General features: G+C 31.8%; 6 protein-coding genes across 7 annotated transcripts in view; 3 read left to right on the plus strand and 3 right to left on the minus strand.

Annotated features, from left to right (window-relative positions):
* The window catches only part of LOC103835100 (probable disease resistance protein RPP1), a 531,820-nt gene that overhangs the window by 230,358 nt on the left and 279,048 nt on the right, over positions 1–22,414 (plus strand). The gene's annotated exons all lie outside the window — the stretch shown is intronic.
* On the plus strand, positions 1,635–11,584 carry LOC103835049 (EPIDERMAL PATTERNING FACTOR-like protein 2). The gene is made up of 4 exons (XM_009111145.3): positions 1,635–4,555; positions 4,642–4,676; positions 4,756–7,506; positions 8,963–11,584. The coding sequence occupies exons 1-3, from the start codon at positions 4,447–4,449 to the stop codon at positions 5,014–5,016; spliced, it is 405 nt and encodes a 134-aa protein (XP_009109393.1). The 5' UTR covers positions 1,635–4,446; the 3' UTR covers positions 5,017–7,506; positions 8,963–11,584.
* LOC103835057 (heat shock 70 kDa protein 9, mitochondrial) overlaps positions 5,092–22,414 on the minus strand; it is a 34,345-nt gene continuing 17,022 nt past the window's right edge. The window contains exon 6 of the mRNA XM_033277091.1: positions 5,092–8,822. Within this exon, the coding sequence (XP_033132982.1) occupies positions 8,793–8,822 (30 nt within the window). The 3' untranslated portion in view covers positions 5,092–8,792. The remainder of the gene's footprint in view (positions 8,823–22,414) is intronic.
* LOC103835050 (DNA ligase 1) lies at positions 12,573–14,604 on the plus strand. Of its 2 annotated transcripts, none has more exons than XM_009111147.2 (2): positions 12,573–12,795; positions 12,962–14,604. In XM_009111147.2, the coding sequence occupies exon 2, from the start codon at positions 12,985–12,987 to the stop codon at positions 14,485–14,487; it is 1,503 nt and encodes a 500-aa protein (XP_009109395.1). In that variant the 5' UTR covers positions 12,573–12,795; positions 12,962–12,984; the 3' UTR covers positions 14,488–14,604. The 2 variants fall into 2 exon arrangements, with proteins under 2 accessions (XP_009109395.1, XP_009109394.1); XM_009111146.2 differs by having other exon boundaries at positions 12,577–12,795; positions 12,957–14,604.
* LOC103835051 (cytochrome c oxidase subunit 6a, mitochondrial) lies at positions 14,624–15,872 on the minus strand. The gene is made up of 4 exons (XM_009111148.3): positions 15,618–15,872; positions 15,207–15,313; positions 15,073–15,115; positions 14,624–14,901 (listed from the first exon to the last, which is right to left on the minus strand). Exons 1-4 carry the CDS (start codon positions 15,817–15,819, stop codon positions 14,858–14,860), a joined length of 396 nt encoding a protein of 131 aa, XP_009109396.2. The 5' UTR covers positions 15,820–15,872; the 3' UTR covers positions 14,624–14,857.
* On the minus strand, positions 14,649–19,576 carry LOC103835052 (probable hexokinase-like 2 protein). The gene is made up of 11 exons (XM_009111149.3): positions 19,192–19,576; positions 18,962–19,112; positions 18,639–18,893; positions 18,409–18,567; positions 18,218–18,316; positions 17,753–17,883; positions 17,580–17,661; positions 15,618–17,404; positions 15,207–15,313; positions 15,073–15,115; positions 14,649–14,901 (listed from the first exon to the last, which is right to left on the minus strand). The coding sequence occupies exons 1-8, from the start codon at positions 19,476–19,478 to the stop codon at positions 17,087–17,089; spliced, it is 1,482 nt and encodes a 493-aa protein (XP_009109397.1). The 5' UTR covers positions 19,479–19,576; the 3' UTR covers positions 14,649–14,901; positions 15,073–15,115; positions 15,207–15,313; positions 15,618–17,086.

The raw sequence follows: 22,414 nt of genomic DNA on the forward strand, positions 1-22,414 counted from the left end.
TTTGGTTTAGGTTGGGTTTAAGGTTTGGTTTAGAATAATGCTTAGGATTATAGGGTTTAGGGTTTGTTTGTTTTTTTGTTTATGTATTTAGTGCTGAGTTTTTCCGATAAAATTTATATTAATATTATTGATTCATAATTTTTCTTAAAATGTTAAAAATTTTAAAGTGATTTTTAAAGTGATTTTTAATGTTCTTAAAATAAAGTATGTATTTTTTTATTAAGTTTTTTGTGACAATAAGTTGAATATATCTTAGACCACAAATTATAAATATTCTGAGTTTTATATATTTTGTTCTTTAAGTTATTGTTACTTTTATTTCCTTTTATATTCTCTTAATATTTATGTATGCATCCATAATATTTTTTAAAAATGTTTTTTTATTAACTAATGTATTTACTGTAGTTTTAAATATATTATAGTTTTCGTGCACTTAATTAAATTTTTTTTGGCGTTTGTGGTATTTGTAGTTGTTGAGAACCCCAATACATATTTACTTTCATAAAGTTTTTGGTGTATGTTTAAAAATAAGAAAATTTAAAGGCTCTTAAATCATATAAATATAATATTCAACACACTAATGTTGACTGTTTATATAATTAAAATTCTGAAGTAGGTAATTGCAAATTTGCTGAACTTATAGATTCGTTGTTATTTTATAAATTATCACACGATGAGGTACATATGGTAAATATTGCTTTGATGATAATATAACGTCGATCTGTAAGAGAGTGACTTTTCACGTGGATAACTTAGGAGAGAGGCAAACATATTTATATATATATAGATTCATTACTAAAATAGATCTTAAAATAACTCAATATTATATTTTTAATTATATAATTAAAAAAAATTATTTGATTAATATTTAATTATATAATTTATGTTTTTAAAGTTTTACTAAAATACTTTTTTCATATAATAATACAATTAAATTATTTTTTTTAATTATAATTTTTAGATTTTGGATAATTCAATATTCTATTTTTAATTATATAATTAATAATTTTATTTAATTAATATTTAGTTATAGAATTTATGTTTTTAACTTTTTACTTAAAGACTTTTTCAGATAACAATACAATATATACATAAGTTATCGTTTTTTTTTAAATTATATTTTCAGATTTTGGATAATTCTTACTATTCTTACTATTAATCAATTATCTAATCAAAATCAATTAAATTTTGTTCTTATTTTTTAATTTATTTATACATTTTATTCATTAAGGGTTAAACGATATTAACCACTCTAACTTTCAACGTGAGAACTCCATTGCGAAAATTTACTTCGCAAATAATAGTTTTAAATTATGTAATTAAAAAAATTGTTTGATTGATATTTAATTATATAATTTATGTTTTTAACGTTTTACTAAAATACTTTTTCAGATAACAATACAATATATATAGAAATTATCTTTTTAAATTTTCTTTTTAGATTTTGGATAATTTAACATTTCTGTTTTTAATTATATAATTAATAATTTTATTTAATTAATATTTAGTTATAGAATTATGTTTTTAACTTTTTACTTAAAGACTTTTTCAGATAACAATACAATATATACATAAGTTATCTCTTTTTTAAATTATATTTTCAGATTTTGGATAATTCTTACTATTCTTCATAATAATCAATTATCTAATCAAAATCAATTAAAATTTCGTTTTTATTTTTTAATTTATTTATACATTTTATTCATTAAGGGTATAAACGATATTAACCACTTTAACTTTCAACGTGAGAGCTTCATTGCAAAAATTTACTTCGCAAATAATAGTATAGATATTTTTTGTTTTTATTAAGTCAATTTCATCAATTATTTAATTTGATTACAATCTAATAGTACTTTCTTTCTGACAGCCTTATACAGTTTATATTTATTTTTTCAATTGATCCCTTATATGTCTTATGTTTTAATTAAATAATGCTTTCTCCGTTTTTAATAGATGACATATTATGATTATACGTATTAATTTAGAAAATATTTAATTATTAGTTTTTTTAGATAAAATAATAATTAATTATTTATCTAACCACAATTTAAAAAATAATAAAATAGAATGTATAATCTCATTGGTCATATTACACTAATTGTTAATAAAGTTTATAAAAATTAAGAACATTATCTATTTTAAAATTAAAAAAAGAATCTCTAAATTGTCAAGTATTAAAAAAGGAAGAATTAATGGTTTAGTGATTTTCACATGAAACAGAAACATGTTGTTTTTACATGGATTATAATTTTTTTAATGTAAGGAACATATATTTATCCTCAGCATGAGTGTAGTTATCGTCTATCTGATTAATTTGTTTGTTCGTGTAATTAAAAATAAAATGCTGTTTTAGTTTAATTTTAATAAAATATGACTTTAAAACGTCTAGAACATTGTGGTTAAGAAGTAAAGATGGATTTGGAACGCCAATATATTTTAAGTTTGATTTATGTGTTGTGCGAAATTAAATCGCATTACTTATAGATACTCATACTAGTATTAATCTTTGTTTTTTGGTCTATTTGCATATCCAGCTTAAAAATATATACGCAAACTGAATTTAAAAATAAATAACTTAAACTTTTCCATAAATTTGAAACAATTCCTTGTTAATAACGAAAAATGCACTTTAAATAGAGATAGAAAATGAAAAAATTCTAACGCTTTTGACTTCAGTTCACATTAGTCATTTTTCTCTACATTCAAGCGGTCTAATAATTATCAGTTTATAATACTGAAATATATATTTATTATAGATTAATTTATTGAGTTTATTAACTTTTCTTCTAAACTTAAATTCACCTTTCACCGAAAAAACTTTATTTTTCTATTTACTATTGTCAATAAAACTAGAAGGCACTAGTCTTTTGATTGACATTCTATAACATTATTTTTTTCTCATAATATTAAAGCTTAACTTGAAAGATTACAAGGTAGAATACGCCGGTAGGATACAGTTGCCGGCGGACTGTAAAGATTGACAATCTAACATAGCATAAACAATAATCAAGGCTCCAGAAATAAAATTATTTCTTTTAGTTTGAAAACATACGGCTATAAATTTATAATCACATTCAACCAAGAAATAAAAAATGTTATGGGCTTGTGGGTTTAGCCCAGTTTGTGTTTACTGTTGGAAATACCAATCCATTGGGTCTTTAGAAATTGGTAATTAACCCATTTTAGGCCCATATCGTGTTTAGACAGTCATGGTCAGCTCTGTGTGCCAAACACATAGAATGGGGTTGAAACTTGTTATGACATGACACTTAAATATTTTGGTAAAATGAGATTTCAATTTGTCACAAAAACATGACATTTCAATAAATGTGGTAATATATTTCCTTAACCATTGTATATTCGACCTGCTATATTAGTCTATAGTTACTAATTATCGGAAATTAACACATTTTTAATAATTTACTTTGTAATACATACGACACAACCGACATGTTTGATGTTGATAAAAAAGGAAAATGTTTAACAGCGGTTAACTGAACGTATCAATTGAGTATATAATTGTTTTAAACTTTTGATCATTGGAATAAGAAATTGGGCAGAGTGAAATCTGTTGACAGGTTTACATGAATACCATTTCAATATATTTAACATTCTATATATATATATATGTTAATATGTACAATATATATATAAATATTGTGAATATGTTACTTTTGGTTAGAAATTAGAAGAATGCGAAAAGGCGAGGAAGCACGGCATTGGTCGGTCAGGTGAGATGGGGTCCTTTATACTGCTCCAGTCAGTCTATTACCCACAAGAAACCGAAGGACCAGAAATTAAAAAGCAACTCAATTTTTTTCAATTATTATAAAAAGAAAAATTGTCGTCTTATTAAAAACTTTTATTTTGTTATAAAAAACTTAACTTTTTCTTTGTTAACATAAAAAACTTTAATTTTAATTTTGGCTCTCCTATGTTTTAATGATATTTTTGCTTAAGTATTTAATATTTTAGCTGTTTTTTAACGTCAAAATTAATTTTGATCCTGCTCTTTTGTACCTACGTAATTTCTTTTTCACCTGATTCTTGTTTTATTGGACACATGTAGACATACCTATCAAACTATACATACACATCATAATCTGACTCTCGTTAAATTATACATCAGGATATTATTTAAAACGATATAAAATATGGAGGTCCCGGTATATTTTGTATTTTTCTTCTTCAAATCCTGTCTTTCTATACATATCTTTGATGATGATGTGATGATACAAAAAAAGTATAAAATAATAACCATATAAAAGATTATATATCTCATGTCAAGTCATATAAAACTCTTACGTGCATATATATCCGTGCGTGTAGTATAGTTTAAGAAATTTTATTTTCCCTTTAAAGGGTAGTCGTCACTTTCCTATTTCTTTTCTACTTACAAAGATCTTCCTCTACACATCAATAAGCAAAGAGATAGAAAGAGAGAGAATGGCGTTGTCGATCTTGTGTCTGAAAATGGCGTTGTGCAGCAAAATGTCAAGCTGTCTACTGATGTTGCTGATTCTTAATTCGACCCATTTCAGTCTAATGGCTAATGGTAAACGAGTCAATGTCACATTTCCATATTTTAAAACAAAATTTCCAAAATCTTAATTATTCTATTACTTCTAATGACATTTTCAGGTAGACCAGAGCCAAACTCGCGTGAATTCATTAAGGTACACTTCTTAAACCTCCTGTTTCTTTTTCCTTCCAATTATGTTGATTTTTAAAATGCCACTAATTTTGTTTGGACAGAGAGGAGATCATGATCAGAAGATGGTGATGAGAGGTTTAATAGGATCAAGTCCACCAAGATGTGAGAGAGTGAGATGTCATTTGTGTGGTCACTGTGAAGCAATTCAAGTTCCTACTAATCATCAAACAAAGCTTCACTCTCCTTCTTCTTTTTCGTCCTCTGAGATTACTAATCTTGATTACATCAGAGGAGAAGACACTACTAATTATAAACCCATGAGCTGGAAATGCAAATGTGGTAACTCTATCTATAACCCTTGAAGAAATTTATTTACTTTTATGTACAATTTTTCTTTTTCTTTCTTTGTTGGGACAAACTCAAAAAGCTCTGTGTACATATATATGTTTTAGTTTCTGATAATTCTGCGTTATTTTGATTATAATGATGTTTACATATAGTGGTTAACAAAAACACAGAGATGAATAAAATTCTGCGTTATCCAAAAATGATTTGCTTTTATTTATACAACTATTATGGCTTCTGATTTTACAAAAAAAAAAAAAGTGAAAGTAACCTTTAAATATCGACAAGTGATATAGTATTGTATTGTATTATTTAACAAAAAAAAAAGATATAGTAGTATTGTATTAGAAGAACACGCATTGTGAACAGAACGCACGGAAATCTATTTTCATGATGATTCTGACAAATACCAATTTTATAGATGAAAGCTACATCACACGTACGTATGCATTATATAAAATACATTATGCATATGAGATTTATATTTGGAAATATTGTTGGCTTATTTAATAAAAAAGCAAAAGATTGTTGGTTTAATAAACAGTCATAAATACGTTTGGGTACATACTACATACATCGGATATATGATGCGAAAAATGAATAAGATGATGAACAAATAATCAGCCGCTCTGCTGTCGTCAATAACGATTATGCCATCACATTGATTTTCGGGTTGAATTTAGTGAATACTGGTAATTTTCTGTGTCCCTGGTACTTGTTTGTGTAGAGTTCAGAGTTTACTTATATATATATATATATATATATATATATTTTTTTTTTTTTTTGCATACAGAGTTTCCTTATATTTATTTGTAAGAGCGAGTTCTTGAATCGAATTTTAAAAATTCTTATATGCATATTTAAGAATAACTAATAATATATTTATATTTTAATATTTGGACTATTTAGATAGCTTAATTTTTATTTTTGACATCTCTTGTGGAAACATGTTTTCATATTTTCTCTTTTCATAATTTTATTACTATTTTTAGAGATATCTTGAAACTACAATGAAGATATCCTAACTACCATGCCTTTTATATAATAAAACATTAAATTCTTCGGTTTCAATACAATGGGTCTGATTGGTTGCAGCTGTGATTTTAGTTTTTTGCTGTAGAATTTATGCTGTGTATTTTTTTGCTGTAGCTGTAAAATTTTTGTTGTGATTTTGTATGTTATAAAACTCACAGATTTATTAATAAGTTTCTAAAGCACTGTTATTTTGCTGTGGAAATATTAGTGTCTACAGCCAAAAGAAAAGGAAAAAAAGAAAAGCAGCTGTAGGTTTCAAAAATTAAAGCAAAGCTTGATTGTTAAATATTGTGGCTGTAGAAATATTTTTTGCTGTCCACAGCAACCAAAGCACTAACCAATCAACTTCAATAACATCTTTATATTTTCTAAAAAGAAAATTAACTTTTTATTTAATAAACATTAAATTCCTCGGTTCCACTACAATAACATCTTTATATTTTTCAAAACGAAAAAATCAAAGAATCAAGAAAAACAGAACAAAATCTATATAATATAATATTTGTTTTGAAAAGAATGTCACTTTTTATATTTTAGAGAGATGAAAATGATTAAAATGTATTTGTATCCTTACTAATTATACTTATTAACTAATATTATTTAAGATAAATAGAATTATTTATAAAATTTAATGAATAATTAACAGTAAATTTAAATTAAGTATAAATTGCATTAGAATTCTAAAACAACACTGTTTGTATAACAAAGTATCAATATAGCATTTTTGGTAAAACAGATGAGTATATTTTTGGCTTGTTTAGCAGTATCGGAAAACCTAATTTAAAAATTTAATAAATGTACAACAATGATATAATATATATATAATAGTGTATAAATTGAAACATATATAAACTGCAGAAACAGTTTAAAATTTTAGAGACTATAAATAATTTGATAAAAATTGAATAATTTGTTTGAAAAATTGGTAGATCAATGGCTATATGTATTAACGCTTAAAATTTTGAGAATCCGAAACTAATATTTTATTTGGCTATCATCACCAACTTTGATAAAACGTAAAATCAGCATCATATAGTTATTATATCTATGTTAAGTCAATGATCATTTTCTATTTATATGCTACAAGTTATAGCATGTCTTTCGTTTCAGTCCAATTTAGCATTTGGAATATCTGCATAAAACATGTAGAAATTAGAATGAAGTTTGGACAAAGCCTATTATTCATAAAGAAAATTGATGAGTGTGTGAGGTGATGGGATTGATCATATAGAAAGACGAAGGGAAGTGACAAAACGAAAGAGAGAAGATGTGTGTTTGTGTCCGTGGGGTTTAGTAATTTCACAAATCAAGCAAAACAAGCAGTCTTGTTTCTATCTACTGTTTTCCTTTGAATGACTTTACTTGCTCCATATTTTCTTTGTTTTCATTTATCACTCAATAGTTGAATAATACGAATATAGTTGGAAATCGGTGGAGACCTCCACCCCAAGTGTCAATCAGAGTCAGTACAGGTCTGTACCCTGCTCAATATCCTTACCGTCTCTGTACCCTGCTCAATATCACATGGTTGGAGAGGGATCTTAGCGGGCAGAGAGATCATAAAGAAAGGACTAGGATGGTCTGTTGGTAATGGAGAACAAATCCAAGTCTGGGGTGAAAACTGGCTCTCCACGGAACATCAAAGCAGTCCGATCGGCCCACCTACCGCTGAAGCAAAAGATCTCAGAGTAAAAGACCTGATGAGACCCGACGGCTCAGATTGGAACCTGACACAGATAAGAGCTTACCTCCCTCACTATGAGACCCAAATCAGGAAGCTGGTCCCGAGCCCTTTACTTAGTGATGAACGAGTCTGGCTCCACGAAAAAAGTGGAAACTACTCTACAAAGTCGGGGTATGTGCTTGCAAAACTCAACATCAGTAACACGACTGAGACCTTCAACTGGAAGCAATGCATATGGAATGTGAAATGCTCACCAAAGATTCGCCACTTTCTCTGGAAATTAAAGACAAATGCACTGGCTGTTGGTGAAACACTACTGAAAAGAGGCATAATAACGGAGGGTAAATGCAAGAGGTGTGGGGAACTAGAAACTACCTTCCATGTGATGTTCTCTTGTACCATTGCTAGGAAAGTATGGAGTATCGCTCCTGCTCATCTCGTTCCAAACACAACCAACTGCAACTCTCTGAGCGATGTACTCAATAAATGCACTCGAATGACAAACCTCCCTCCTGTTGGATTGTCATCTCCCCTATATCCTTGGATTATGTGGGTGTTGTGGACGAGTCGTAATCAACTTATGTTTGAGGATAAGTCTTTTTCTGAAACAGATATGATCCTAAAAGCTATCAAGCTGGCAAAGGAGTGGCAAGCTGCTCAACCTAGCCACAGGAAGAATGCTGTTTCGCCTAAAGACTGTCCAAACTCAATGAATGAATCTCATCAACATCATATTCCACAGGTACCAACCAATTCTCTAATCTGTTTCTCGGATGCTGCTTGGATCAGCTCCTCCGGTGACAGCGGTTTAGGTTGGGTTGCAAAAGATCCAGATGGTACTGTCCGTTTTCAGGGATCAGATACTCGCCAGTTTGTAGCTTCAGCCTTGATGGCAGAGGCGATGGCACTAAAATCAAGCCTATCTTTGGCTATATCATCAGGTTTCAAGGACGTAGTCTGTTTCACAGACTCCAAAAGTCTAGTTGGCCTACTCACAGGAACCTCTTCGGTGGTTGCACTCAAAGGGATCATCCACGATATAAGTGTGTTGTCTAGTTCCCTAAACTCTATCTCCTACCAGTTTATCTCTCGTGACTGTAACTCTGATGCAGATCGTCTTGCGAAAGATGCTCTGTTTTTGTTTTCAAACTCTCCTTCTAGGATGAGAACCTTTGTATCGAATGTTTAATTAAGTAAGAAATGAAAGGTTTGACCAAAAAAAAAAAAAAAAAAAGTCAGTACAGGTCTGCCACAGTGCTACTGATTTAACTAATCTTCTGAACGACAACGCCGCTCCAAACATTTTATATGGTAACTTATAAATTATTCATTAATACGTATATAATTTTTGTGAACATCTATTATACTATTTATGACTGTTATTGAATTATATGGCACTGTTAAATAGATTATGTTGCGAACTGATCATGTTACAACGGAGAAATAAACCCTAATGATTTTGTTTCAATTGCTCAGTTAATTTGCAATTTTCTATGATCGCAAAACCATAGTTCAATTAATGAGTTTCTGTGGTGAACGAAGAATTTAACTTTCGTTAATTCCTCACTCAGCCTTTCTTAATAAAGGGATACTTTGGTTCATGTGATTAGTGTTTCATGTCGCAAAAATGTTTTTGCTCTCTAATATCAATATCTGTGTACGGTGTACCGCCGATAGATTTCAAAATGCGACCTCCATAAATGCTTATTAAATTTGAGAAAATTACATTTTTTGTTTTGTTTTTAGACGATTGATTTCACATATCGCACTATCAATGAAGCCAATAAAAAATACGTGACAAAACGAAAAGACACAAAATAAGAGACATAGAGGAGGAAGAAAAATGAGTTTCAGAACATAAAATACTTTGCCCATTCCGATCTCTTTTTGTTATGTTTCTTAGTTAACTGTTTTGGCTATCTTCTCTCTGTTGCATCACTTCCCTGGAACTATGGATGGAATACCAATGTAAGAAAAAAGCTTTAGAGCATCTTCAATCTATAACACTATTTTAGTGTCAAAACTACACTATTTTAGTGTAATTTCAACACTAAAAAATGTTCTTTTCCAACCACAACACTAAACTTCACACTAAAAATTATTTTATAATATTATATGTATTTAATTTTTTATTTATCATTTATTTAATTGTACAATTTATTAATAAAATAAATGAATAGTGTTTTAATGGAGTGAATAGTGTTATAGTGTGGTGAATAGTGTCACACCAAATTTGGTGTAAAATTATAGTGTGACACTAAAATAGTGTGATTTTTGCAGTTGGGTTGGAGAAGGTTTTAGTGTCAAAATCACACTAAAATAGTGTTTTGGAATTGAGTTGGAGATGACCTTAGACCATCTCTAATGCTACTCTATTATTTTCTCTATATTTTACTCTAAAATAAAGTAACTCTATTATAGAGTTGGATTTGCATAAATGGTTCACTCTATAATAGAGTTACTCTATAATAAAGTGAAATATAGAGTATTCTTGTTTTTTCACTCTATATTTGGAATAAAAAAATAAGATTACTCAATATTTCACTCTATTATAGAGTAACTCTATTATAGACTGAACTATTGGAGCAAATTCAACTCTATAATAGAGTTATTCTATTTTAATGTATATTATAAAGGAAAAAATAGAGTTCCCCTGGAGATGCTAACCATTGGAGATAAATTCATTAAAGCACAGAGCTGACAAGGTACATTCACGTGGAGGCTTTTTGGACATATCCATAATCATTCTCTATGATCTATTTCGACGTCCATTGCTCCATACATTATTCATTGTTCTTCTACAACACATGCCTTTGCTCATCATAATATATGAGATGGTTAATACTTTCCACGTGAGATAGCATTATTTCTTGTTTCTAGATCATCTCCGAAAAAACTCTCGATTTTAGAGCATGTCCGAAAGTTTATAGAATTTTTAATTTTCCAATTTTTTTTTTGAAACTTCAAATTTAGAGTTTTAAGAAGTGAAATTTCACTATTCAAAACTCTAAATTTGAAATTTCAATTTTTTATTTGCATCTTGATCCTTTAATTAATTACACACACATTTATAATTCTTAAATATTTTTTCATTTATCGTTTTAATCTTTAATACTTTTGTATATCTTAAATATTTCAAATTTATAAATTAAAATTTTACACATAAAATAAATAAAATTTTAAATAAGATTTATAATATTTCAAAACTTGAAGTAGACAACAAAAATATTACAAAAGAAAATTAATAAATATTTTTTTTGAAAGAGATTTCTCATTAATTTTATGTGCAATAGATTAAATCCATAAACAATAAAGTTTTAAAGCTTAAGAATCACAAATGTGATGTGTAATTAATAATAAATATTTTTAATTTTATGTGCAAAAGATTAAAGAATCACAGTATTTTTATTGGAAACTGTTCAATTAATTAGATTTTACAGTATATTTTTACAGTTTCCAATAAAATTTTATTGGAATCCAATAAATATTTTACAGTTTATTGGAATCCAATAAATATTTTTACAGTTTCCAATAAAATTTTACAGTTTCCAATAAAATTAAAAATACTGTAAAAACTAATTGGTTGAACAGTTTCCAATCTAATTGGTTGAACATTTTCCAATAAAACTGTTCAACCAATTAGATTTTACAGTATTTTTTATAATTGGTTGAATGATTTTAAAATATATATTTAAAAATACTTTTAGAGAAAAATAAATTTCTTAATCTTTATGTACTAACTCAAAACATCATATATTATGAAACGGAATGAGTATAATTTAAATAGATTTAAACAACATATTTATATTTGTAATATAGACAAAAAATAATTCATGAATGCAGAGAATAATTATTCTCAAAGAGTTGAAGACGGAAAAATACAGGAAAAAAGTAGAGATTCCAATGGTCCAATATATATTTTGGTCCATAATTTGGGTATGAATCTGTACACGCAATAGCAAACACGTCTCAAATGTTTTCTCGCTGCAACACCTCAATTATTTATATGCATATTATTTATTATGCAAATTAACAAATAAATGTTCTTAATCAATATACTTTTTTGGACCGCAATCAATATCCTAATATACATTGTTTGTTATAATTTTCTTTGTTAAAGGACATATATTGCTGGTTAATAATTTGATTTAGTTATGTCTGTGTAATGTACCAATAGTTGAATTAATTCCCAAGTTTACATTATTAGTAGGTACACCAGTAGTCATATTATAATTTATGGTATAACCTCCACCATGACATTTGTACCACTATACCATCATCACATCATAGCTTAACTCATGAAAAATGTCCAACAATATCATAATTATAGATGGGTCTATCTACTGTTATATGCATGAAAAGTACGAGGTACCCGATGAGTAAGTACTTGGTTTAAAGCTTGCATGGGTTGGGAATTCTGAAAAAAAAATAATGGAAGGGTTATTAATTTCGCTGAAAGCTCATAATATATGGAGCAAAGAAAACCTGCATACCTAAAGTACTATCACTATTAAGATGAAAAATCATCAAGACTATAATAAAATATGAGTATACGTAAAATTTGGTTTGGCTGAAGCAATTGGTTTATTTTGTATTTTGTGCCACTAATCCATTTCAAACAAATCTGTATAACATATGAGAAATGTTGTTTCAGCGTAACATTTAGTTGGGCTATTGATGGTCGGTCAAGAAGGCCAGCTTTGGATTTGATTTTTTAACAGTTGTTACTTTCTGATACAACGTTGATAGTTAGTTACCTGTTTGATACTACGGGCCTAAGATCATCAATCCATTTGGTACAAACGGGCCTAATGGGCCTAATATATCTGGGAAAAGTAGGAAACGACGTTAATTTGAAGTAAGCGGAAAAAGAAAGTCGACCGACGACGTCGCGTTGAAGTCAGTTAGAGAAGAGAAGAGAAGAGAAGAGTGGTTAATAATAAATTTAAAGGGAAGCACGAGTTTTGACGTTACTCTCTCTAAACTCTATAGATCCAAGAAACTCTCACACTTCTTTGATCTTTCATCTTCGCCGCCGGATTTAGAAGTTTTACTTCTGCTGATCAAACTTTTTCAGGTTTTTAATATTTATTTATTTTTTTCTTGATTTTTCCGCCGTTTTGTTTCCATATACATGTGATCTTCGATGATTATGCTGTTTTGTTTTTATTCTCGTATGTTTGGATTCGTTAGAGTACAAATTGAGCTTCTTGATCTTAAATGTTTAATTGAATTAAGGTTAGGTTTGGAAGCAGATAGAAGAAGAATGGGGAGATCATCGCCAAGTAGAGGGCAGAGATCAAAGGGATTCAAGGTCAAACACTGTCTTCAGTTCACTCTCTTGCTCGCCGTTGGCATATGGCTGCTTTATCAGCTCAAGCATTCTCATGATGATGACAAGAAGGCTGTGTTTGATGAGAGTGCTGCAAAGACTGAAGTGGTGAAGATGGGAAGGAAAGATCTTAAGTTTAACCCTCGAGTTGAGGGGACTAAGAAGAATGATGAAGTGATCAAGAGTGAAGAGATTTTAGAGAGGGAGGAGGAGAGAGGCGAGGAGAATGTGGTAGAAGGGGGTAATGATAAGGAAACTCAAGGAACAGGGAATGAAGAAAGCGAGAGTGCGAGTGATGATGAGAGTGATGAAGAAGCTAGAGAGAAGAATTACAAGGGTGATGATGCTTCCAGTGAGATGGAGGAGAAGGGTGTAAAAGTGGGAGTGGAGGAAGAGAGTAAGGGTAACAACACTACTGAGACTGTCAGTTTCCATGAAGACGAGTCTGGTCCAAAGACTGAACAGCTAGTTAAAGATTCTCTTATTAATAATAATGTTTCTTCCAACACAACCGAGGAGACTGGTGGTGATGATGATAAGCAACAAGAGACCAAGAATGAGTCGGAGGAGAACGCTAGTTTATCAGGAGGTAACAACGAGTCTGATGAAACAATAACTAAGAGTGTCGTGTTGGAGAAGGGGTTCTCTGATTCTAATGGCGAATTGCCTGAGAGTAACCAGTCAACTACTTCCAATGCAACTGAAAAGACCACTGGTTATCAGGAAACCAAAAACGAAGTAGAAGAGCAGGAGAAGACACAGTCTTCTCAGCTCTCATCTGAAGTGGAAAGTAAAAGCAAAGAGGAAGAACCCCAGGAAAAGAAGAAAGAGGACTCTTCATCCCAAGAGGAGAGTAAAGAGGAAGAGCCACATAACAAGGAGAAAAAAGAGCCTTCAGCCCAAGAGGAAAAGGAGAAAGGAGAGGCTTCTTCACAAGAGGAGAATGAAAACAAAGAAACTGAGAACATTGAGAAAGTAGAGTCTTTGTCCCAAGAGGAGAATGAGAGCAAAGAAACCGAGAACAAGGAGAAAGTTGAGGCTTCTTCACAAGAGGAGAATGAAAGCAAAGAAACCGAGAAGAGGGAGAAAGAAGAGTCCTCAGAATCTCAGCATACGGTAAACGCTAACAGTGAGAAGAAGATTAAACAGGTGAAGTCTACTGATCCTTCAGACACACAGGAAAAGAGAGACGAACAAGAAACTGATGGAAGCAAGAGTCATTCTGGCAACGAGCAAAGCAAGTCAGCTTCTGACGATGTAAAGGAAACAGAGAATGACACATCAAAAACAGAGTCGGATAAGGAGAAAAGCAACAAAACTGGTGTAACAGAGGAGTCCCAGAGCGATCAAGAACATACCAAGGATGCTCGAACTGATCTGAAAACTCAGCCCGAGTCTAACAATGGATTCACAAGCGACAAAGTCGCTGCTGAATGAGTCCCTTAACCAAAGTTGTCTATCATGTACTGTACACATACTCTAAACACTTTTTCATGTAATGGGAACTAAATCCCAATTAGTAGTACTGAGTTATAAAATAAAACCTCATCTCCAGTTCTGTCTCAATATCTTATTATGATGAAGAATCTCCACATTACTGAAATTGAATCACAAGCATTTTGATAATAACAAAACAAAAGTACTATTCTTATTTCCCAACAAAGCATGGTGTATCAAATGACTGACAACGTTAAAACAAAGTTTGATAAGCATTCCGCCTTCCAAATGAACAAAAAAGAAATTATTGTAAAGAGGCTGTAAAGCTCATGAACTCTCTCATTCAGAAAGATTCAGCAGTGAGCAGCTTTCAGTGCCCTTCGTTGTGCTTCACCTCAAAGAGACCGTCTGGACCTGAGAGACAGCAAAATATAGAACATAGTACAATTTCAGAAAGCTACCGAGATTATCTATGATTCAGCCTATAAAGATTTTCAAAAGAACCCATGATAAAAGTGTCAGTCTTTGTTACATCTAACCAGTAATGGGTAAGATTGAAAACAGGAAAGAGTATTATTAACATACCCCAAGGAAACTCCTTGTTGCGGATGTGCATATACGGATACGCCTGTTACAAAGGGGTTAACAAAAGCTCGAGGCAATGTAATAAAGACTAATCTAATAACAAGTGTTGTGGTGTGAAAGAGAAATAGGCTTACAGGAGGATCCTCGCCGTGATGATGACCCTTAGATAAAACATAGGCGGCTAAAGCAGTGCAACTAGCAATGCCCAGGTAAGTAATCTTCTCCCACTTTGCAGCTTCATCTGTTAAATTAAAAACAAAAAGTTTAAGACTTTGAATAGCAAATGGCTATAATATACAAAAACAGATCGACCCTTTTCAATACGGTATGAACTAACTATTGAAACATTGAAGATTTTAGATCCGATCAAATGATTCAAATCGAGTTGACCAATCGTTCGATCCAATCATTGGAAAAGAAGATGATTAATATTGAATCTTAATATCAATTCAGAACTGGGGAAATCTACAAAATCGATACGGATCTAGATCGTATTGAAATGGTATTAGAAAGAGAGAGAGAGAGAGAGAGAGGAGAAAGTTTACAAGCATCGTCATGGCCGGCGGAAGATGAAAATCTTCGCTTGGGGGCAAGGGATGTCTTCGGAGCTGCGCCGATCGCTGCTCGGGAAAGTGCTGAACGTACAATCGCCGTCGCCATTCTCTGATTTATCTTCTTTCCTATTCTCTCTCTCTCTTTCTCTCGAAGTGTTGCGAAATAAATAGTGGACTCACTGAAATGATACATTCTTCAAAAGCCCAATGGGCTTTATCTTAAGTGGGCTGCTTCATGCCTTCACTGTTTGCATTTGCATATTAAGACGACGGAAGTGCATCACCGGCCGTATACTCACATGTCTTGCCGTCAGCAGAGAAATATTTATTTCCGTCTGTTGTGTAGAAGATAGGATTACATTTCTCCGCAAGGTCTATTAAATGAAAGTTTCGGCCCATCAAGTCGGTTTGGATCAGCTTAGCTTGATAGGTTCCGACTCAATGTTCACGTTCGACTAAAGACTGTTTTTTCTTCAGCTCCCCGAACTTTTTATGATAGTTCGGCTGGAAAGCCCGATTATCCGGCTCAGCTGCTCAGTCCGAGAGACGAACAGCTGGACCGAACAAAAGAAAGAGGTTTATTTATATAAAGAGGACAAGACTAACATGAAAAGGGATCCATATTTTTACACTCACACTTGACAGCTAAAAATTAAAGTCGTATTCGTCGTATTTATTTCGGACTTGTATTTTCCCAGCTAGCTTGGACGATCACCGGTTAACTTTTCCATTTGTTATCACTTTATAAACCAAGTAACCAACTCCTTTTCCAATCAATAATAAATGCATTTGAACTAATCCACCGCCGAGTTCAGTCCGTCTGCACTGAGTCTCGATCGAACTGGTTTTTGTCTTGAGTGGAAGAATAATTTTCAATATATTGTAATGGTAATTAATCATTTCAACAAAATCCATAGCAGTTGATAAATTGTATATATATTACAAGTCCATAAAACTTAAAACCCATATCTGCTTAAATTGTTCACTTTAACTTGTGGACGTTAGATACAACATTTATGAACTATTTTATCAGAAACCCTAGGATTCATACGTCTTACCTTGACCAATATAAATACATCTAATCATTTTAGTTTATATGGATGCAGATGCTTATTAGTCTCTTCTAGACCATATGTTTATAACCATATAAATGCTACCAACACTAGTGCGTGATCCTCTGTCAATAATGAGCTTTCATATCTTGTTTTTAGTGGTACATCGGTAGTAGAGTCTTTTTTTTTAATGGTTTCAGCTGCTTGTAGTGTATAACACTTACCACGCTCCGTAACAAGAGTCTCTCTTACACGAGGACTATTTTTTATTTAGTTTCTCTAACAAGTAAATGTAACAGATGTTGGAAAAAGTATTTTACAAGACAACGTCAAAGTAGAATAATAGTTTTGGGAAACGAAACAAAAACAAAAATTATATTCGCTCTGGTTATCTTCTTGTTTCAGCTCTTAGGTTTTAACGTTGCCGCAAGCAGCAAAGAAAAGGGCTCCGGCACCAGATCCACCGTGAGAATGCTCAATGACGACATGGTCCGATAACTCATCGCCGAGCATTTCCCAAACACTGCTATGAAGATAGTTTCTAAAGACCCTGTAATGATCATACAACCCTCCTTCAACTATCACAATGCTCATCTTTTTCTCTAACCTTCCCAGCTTCTTTACCATCCCAACTATTCCTGCTCCTGCCACACGCGCAGCTCTTTCGGCCACTAAATCGCACACTTCAATCACCACTTCTCTAGCCGCAAGAGTTGAATACATGACCTGCATATTATACATAGATATGCGACTTCACACAAACAAACTTCAATTATTTGATTAAACATAAAGCTTTCGATTAAACATAAAGCTAATATGATGCATTCAAATTTAAATGTAAATGCAAACAAAAAATGAAAAAGAATATCATAAATTTGAAGTTGAAAATACAAATACTTACCCCGAAAACGTCCTTGAGCTTTTTGTTTACAATATCTCGATCTTCTGATATATCTTGATGCATCGCGGCCATATCTGGCGAACTGAACATGTAGGAAAAGTTCATGTATTAATGTCCTTGCATTGTAATAATTTATAGTTTCTTATTAGTCTCAGAAATTTAGTTACATGTACCTTAAAGTGTAAGGGGTTGTCAGTTTTGGAGGTAGTATATCTCCAAATAAAGCAGTTTCTTGTGACATTTTTAGCAACACTCTTCTCACTATCTCCCCTAAGTATCCTCCAGCCACCATCTTCTCAAATACCTTGAAACATAGTAACCAAGATTCTCAAAACACACAAAACATGAAGCCTAAGAGAACTAATCAATACATGTGCTTAGAGCATCTCTACTGTGATTCCGTATTTACTTCGAAATAGAATAATTGTAAATTAGTTATATTTTACTCTTACTTTATTTTCTTTTAAAAATAGAGTGATAAATAAAAAATAGTGTAATCACTCCAGTGTAATCGCTCCAGTGTTGGAGTACATCCATTTTCTTTCATTTTTGAGTTAGAAATATAGTATGATTAGAATAAATTTTCTTGCAAAATGGGATTTTGAGTGAAAATGAAATAAGATTGAAGATGCTCTTACGCAGCTTCTAGGATTCAAGCTTTCTGCGTCAAGAGCAGCATCATATTCAGTTACAGGAAGATGACATGATCTGAAATCTCCCCACTCCGTGCTAATAACCTATACAATCGTATCATCATGTACAATCAACTCATGGTAACTTTGAAACTCTTACCGTTTTTGATCAATGTGGTGAAACTATCTTAACATACAATCTCTTGTGGCTCGTTTGGTATCGTGGGTTTCCATCTCAGGACCTCTTGAGCTTGTTCGATGTAAGCAGCGTTCGTTCCCATACCTAAAGTGACTGCAGCCACAGTGTCCTTATGATAGTACCTTCCTCCAGCCAACACTCCAATTGTGTCATCCACCTGATCTCAATAAACAAGATTATCATCACATCATCAAAAGAAAGTCAAGATTATTCTTCATTCCCACTTACCAGCGCCATGTTCATCCGAATCTTCAGTCCGTGACTCTCCAGTGATTCATTCATATCATTCACAAACTCCTTCAAAACCGTGTCATCGTCATCATTTGCTAAGCCCTTCCTCTGTATCGCCGAGATTGAACTAGGCCCAATCTCCTCGACATAGCGTGTCAACGTGAACCCTAGATTCTTGACTTCATCTGTTTCTTCCCCAGGATTCATCCCAATGAATTTAACTAGCTCCAAGGATATGTAATCGCACAGCTCCTAAACACAAAATAAACTTTAGTAACCTAACGTGTACCACAAGAAATCGTGTCTCTCAATATATATACCTTAAAAGAACCGTTTGAAACATCCGCAGGGATTGAAATCTCCTGTTTATGTACATCGGAAATAGGTTCTTCGTTACCTCCTAAAGCTCCACGTAACAGTAGAAGTTCCTTGCCTCGCAAGTTAACTCCATAATGTAGTCCCTTCTCATCCCTACAAGTTAAAACACCCTTAATTTATCGTCACCTAATACTCTGTTTGAGCCAGAGGATTAGAGTTTTAGGTTTTTTACCCTGAAGGGAGAGCACCGGCGAATGAAACGAGCATGTTGAGGGAGCCGCAACTCCCGGCGGCTGTGGTGGCAGAGAGAAAGGCGGCCATGTCGGCTACCAAGGCGTCCGCCACCGCCCATAGCTTCAAAACCGGCGTGGCGCATTCTCTAGCGAATTTTCTTAAAATCATCTGTGTTTGTTTCCGCCGCTGCTCCTTCCTCCGCACCCATTGACCAATTATCACAGCCGCTGCAACCGCAGAAACCGTCGCAGCAGTGACCGCCACCACCACCTCTTTCCTGGCCATGTTCTCTCTGCAGCTTTTTACCCCGTTCTCCGATCAACATAGTTACGATCTCACAAAGATAAGATACGTTCTCTTGTTAGCATGTTTTCCGTATCAAGTTTGAATCATTCAACATTCTTTTCAACTTTTTTTTTTGGTTTTATATAAACCGGTTAATTGGTTTAGTATACAGAGATGACTGATTTGATTATGTGAAAATGTAAAAATATTCCTGTAAGAAGTTTTGGATGATTTTTTTACATTTTCACATTTTTATTTTTTTATCCAAATTTTTTTAATCTAAACCCAAAACCGCATGTAATATCAATTTCGTTTCATCAATCATTCGAACCAGAGGCCAGAGGCCTCTCACACTGTCACAATAACCAAAATCCTTTGCTAACAAGTTTTGTTATATTTAATAATAATGTACTGTGGTTAGCTACTTTAGTACGCGATCGATATACTATAGAGCGAGTTGTCATACCATGTGGATGTTAAATATATCCAGAGATGATTATATAGTACTTTATTATTGGTGATTAAGTCCTAACTAAAAAATGTTCTGCATTTGAAAGCAACTACAGTGCCATGAAACACGTGATTCTTTTTTACCACTACTTTTTTTACAGTTTATTAATTTATACTAACTACAGTCTTTTCTTGGTTTATGGCACTGAACATGTCGCAATCTATATATATATAACCAGTGTCAGTGTGTAATAAACAGTGACATATTAAATCCATTACACATGAATTATTTGGTATCCAAAAATTTGCAAGAAATTATCGACCGAACCGGAAATCCATAGACATACGTAATTAATAATCCGTTATGTCACATAATAGAGATAATCGCTTAAACCTTTAATAAATACTAATTGCATGCGTATTTGAAAACCACTTCTACAACAACCATTTTTTCTCTAGCTACGCTTAGATCGAGACGAATAATCACTAAATCATAATCTATCTGTATATATATATATATACGTGTCCGTATTTATAAAGTGATGTAATGGTTACGGTTTGGTACTGCGATCTGGACAGGATATGCCATCCAAACATACAACAATCATAACAAATATCGACGTTGCGTCATGTTCTTGCTTAATTCTATTTTATTATCATATAAAATATATTTGCCAAGAGATAATTATAAAATTTACTTCTTAATTAAGTTTTGGTAAGAGTACTTCGTCATTGAGGTTCCTAAGACCTTTTTTGTGTGTTAACATATCCAAAATATAACTTTTGCAGAATAAACAAAACTGACTACGTATTACCGTTGGGTTATTTGGACCGTACAAAAGCATATCCGAACTAGGCAGAGATATTATATGGTTTCACATTTATCCGACATTATCATTGAGCCCGTAAACAGAACTATACTAAAATAGTAATATCTCCCGTTTTAGGTCCAACTTTGAATATGTATTTGGTAACCCGGCTCTTAAGGAATGTGCCCCTTATAGAGAAAGAGTTATCACAAATGAGAGAGTTTGTGATATGTTTTAATATCAAAGGGCAGTGAGAGAGTTGTCACAAATGACGGAAGAAAAAAATACTCCTAGGTGACTGTCACGTTTGGGTTTTGACAGCGACCCAGATTCCATGAAACACGTGAAGGATAGAGTCAAAAACATAGTTTCCCATCAACGAAGTTCTTGCTTCTATTTTGGTTGTAGTTTAAAATTTAGAATTTAGAATAAAACTTTATTCATACTAAATTTTCGTAAAAAATATTATTTTGACACTTTTACAAAAAATAATAAAATAACTAACATACATTTATATTTTTATTAATTAAATACATTTACTTAATATTTGAAATAAATAAAATTATTTGTATGATCAATATATTTTGTAATTAGTACTCAAGTTTAAAATAATTATAAATTGTATTGAATTCTAAAATGACATTTTTGTGTAAAGAAAAAACATCAAAATAACATTATTTGTGAAGCAAAATATATTATAGATCATGTCTTTTATTTATTGAGCAGTTTTTAGATATTATGATTTTAAAATAACTATACTGAAAGTAGGCCTGAGACTTATTATCCGAGATCCGGATTCGATCCAAGATCCGCTCTGAAAATAGGATATCCGGGGTGCCCGGATATCCGAATACAGATAGTAAAATTTTGGATCTGTCCAAACCGAATCCGAATCCGGATATCTTAATTTTTAGGTCCGAATATCCGGATCCGGATCCGTATTTTTAAAATACATTAAATTTTTAAATTTTATTAATATTAATATTTGATATATTAATATTTATACATGAATTAATATTATAATATTATATTTTAGTTTTTACAATATTATAGACATATATAAATATATTTTAAAATATTTGATTTATGTATTATATTATAAAATTAATATTTTTAATTATTTTTACGGATCCGGATATCCACATAGAATATTGGAACGAATATCCAAAATCCGGATATCCGGAAACCATGAATCCGGATCCGGATATTAAATTTACGGATCCGACGGATCCGGATCCGGATACTCTGAATTTCCCGGATATCCGGATCCGTGACAGGCCTAACTGAAAGTGATTTAAATCTGAAACACAAAATCACTTTGCACTCTTAATAATCCTTTTTTAAAAACATACTATAAATAATATTACAATATTACAAACATAATGTGTTAATAATTTATATAGGATAAGCAAGTATTTTAACACAATAACTTTGATCCTTTAACTTACATTTCAACCCTTTTTTTTTGCTCTTTGGTATGTCTGATTTCGACCTTGTGTTTGTTCCAAGATTTGTGCATGGTTTTCGTTTGTGTTGTTGTGTGAATCACTTCGTCTGATTTCTTTTTTTTTTTTTCTGGGGGGGGGGGGGGGGGAGGGGGTGGGTTTTGGATTCCAGCATCATTTTCAATACCTGATTAATGCATCTATCTTTTTTTTATTTAACTTTTCTATTTTA

This window comes from Brassica rapa, chromosome A08 (assembly GCF_000309985.2).
Source record: "Brassica rapa cultivar Chiifu-401-42 chromosome A08, CAAS_Brap_v3.01, whole genome shotgun sequence".
NCBI classification, from domain to species: domain Eukaryota; kingdom Viridiplantae; phylum Streptophyta; class Magnoliopsida; order Brassicales; family Brassicaceae; genus Brassica; species Brassica rapa.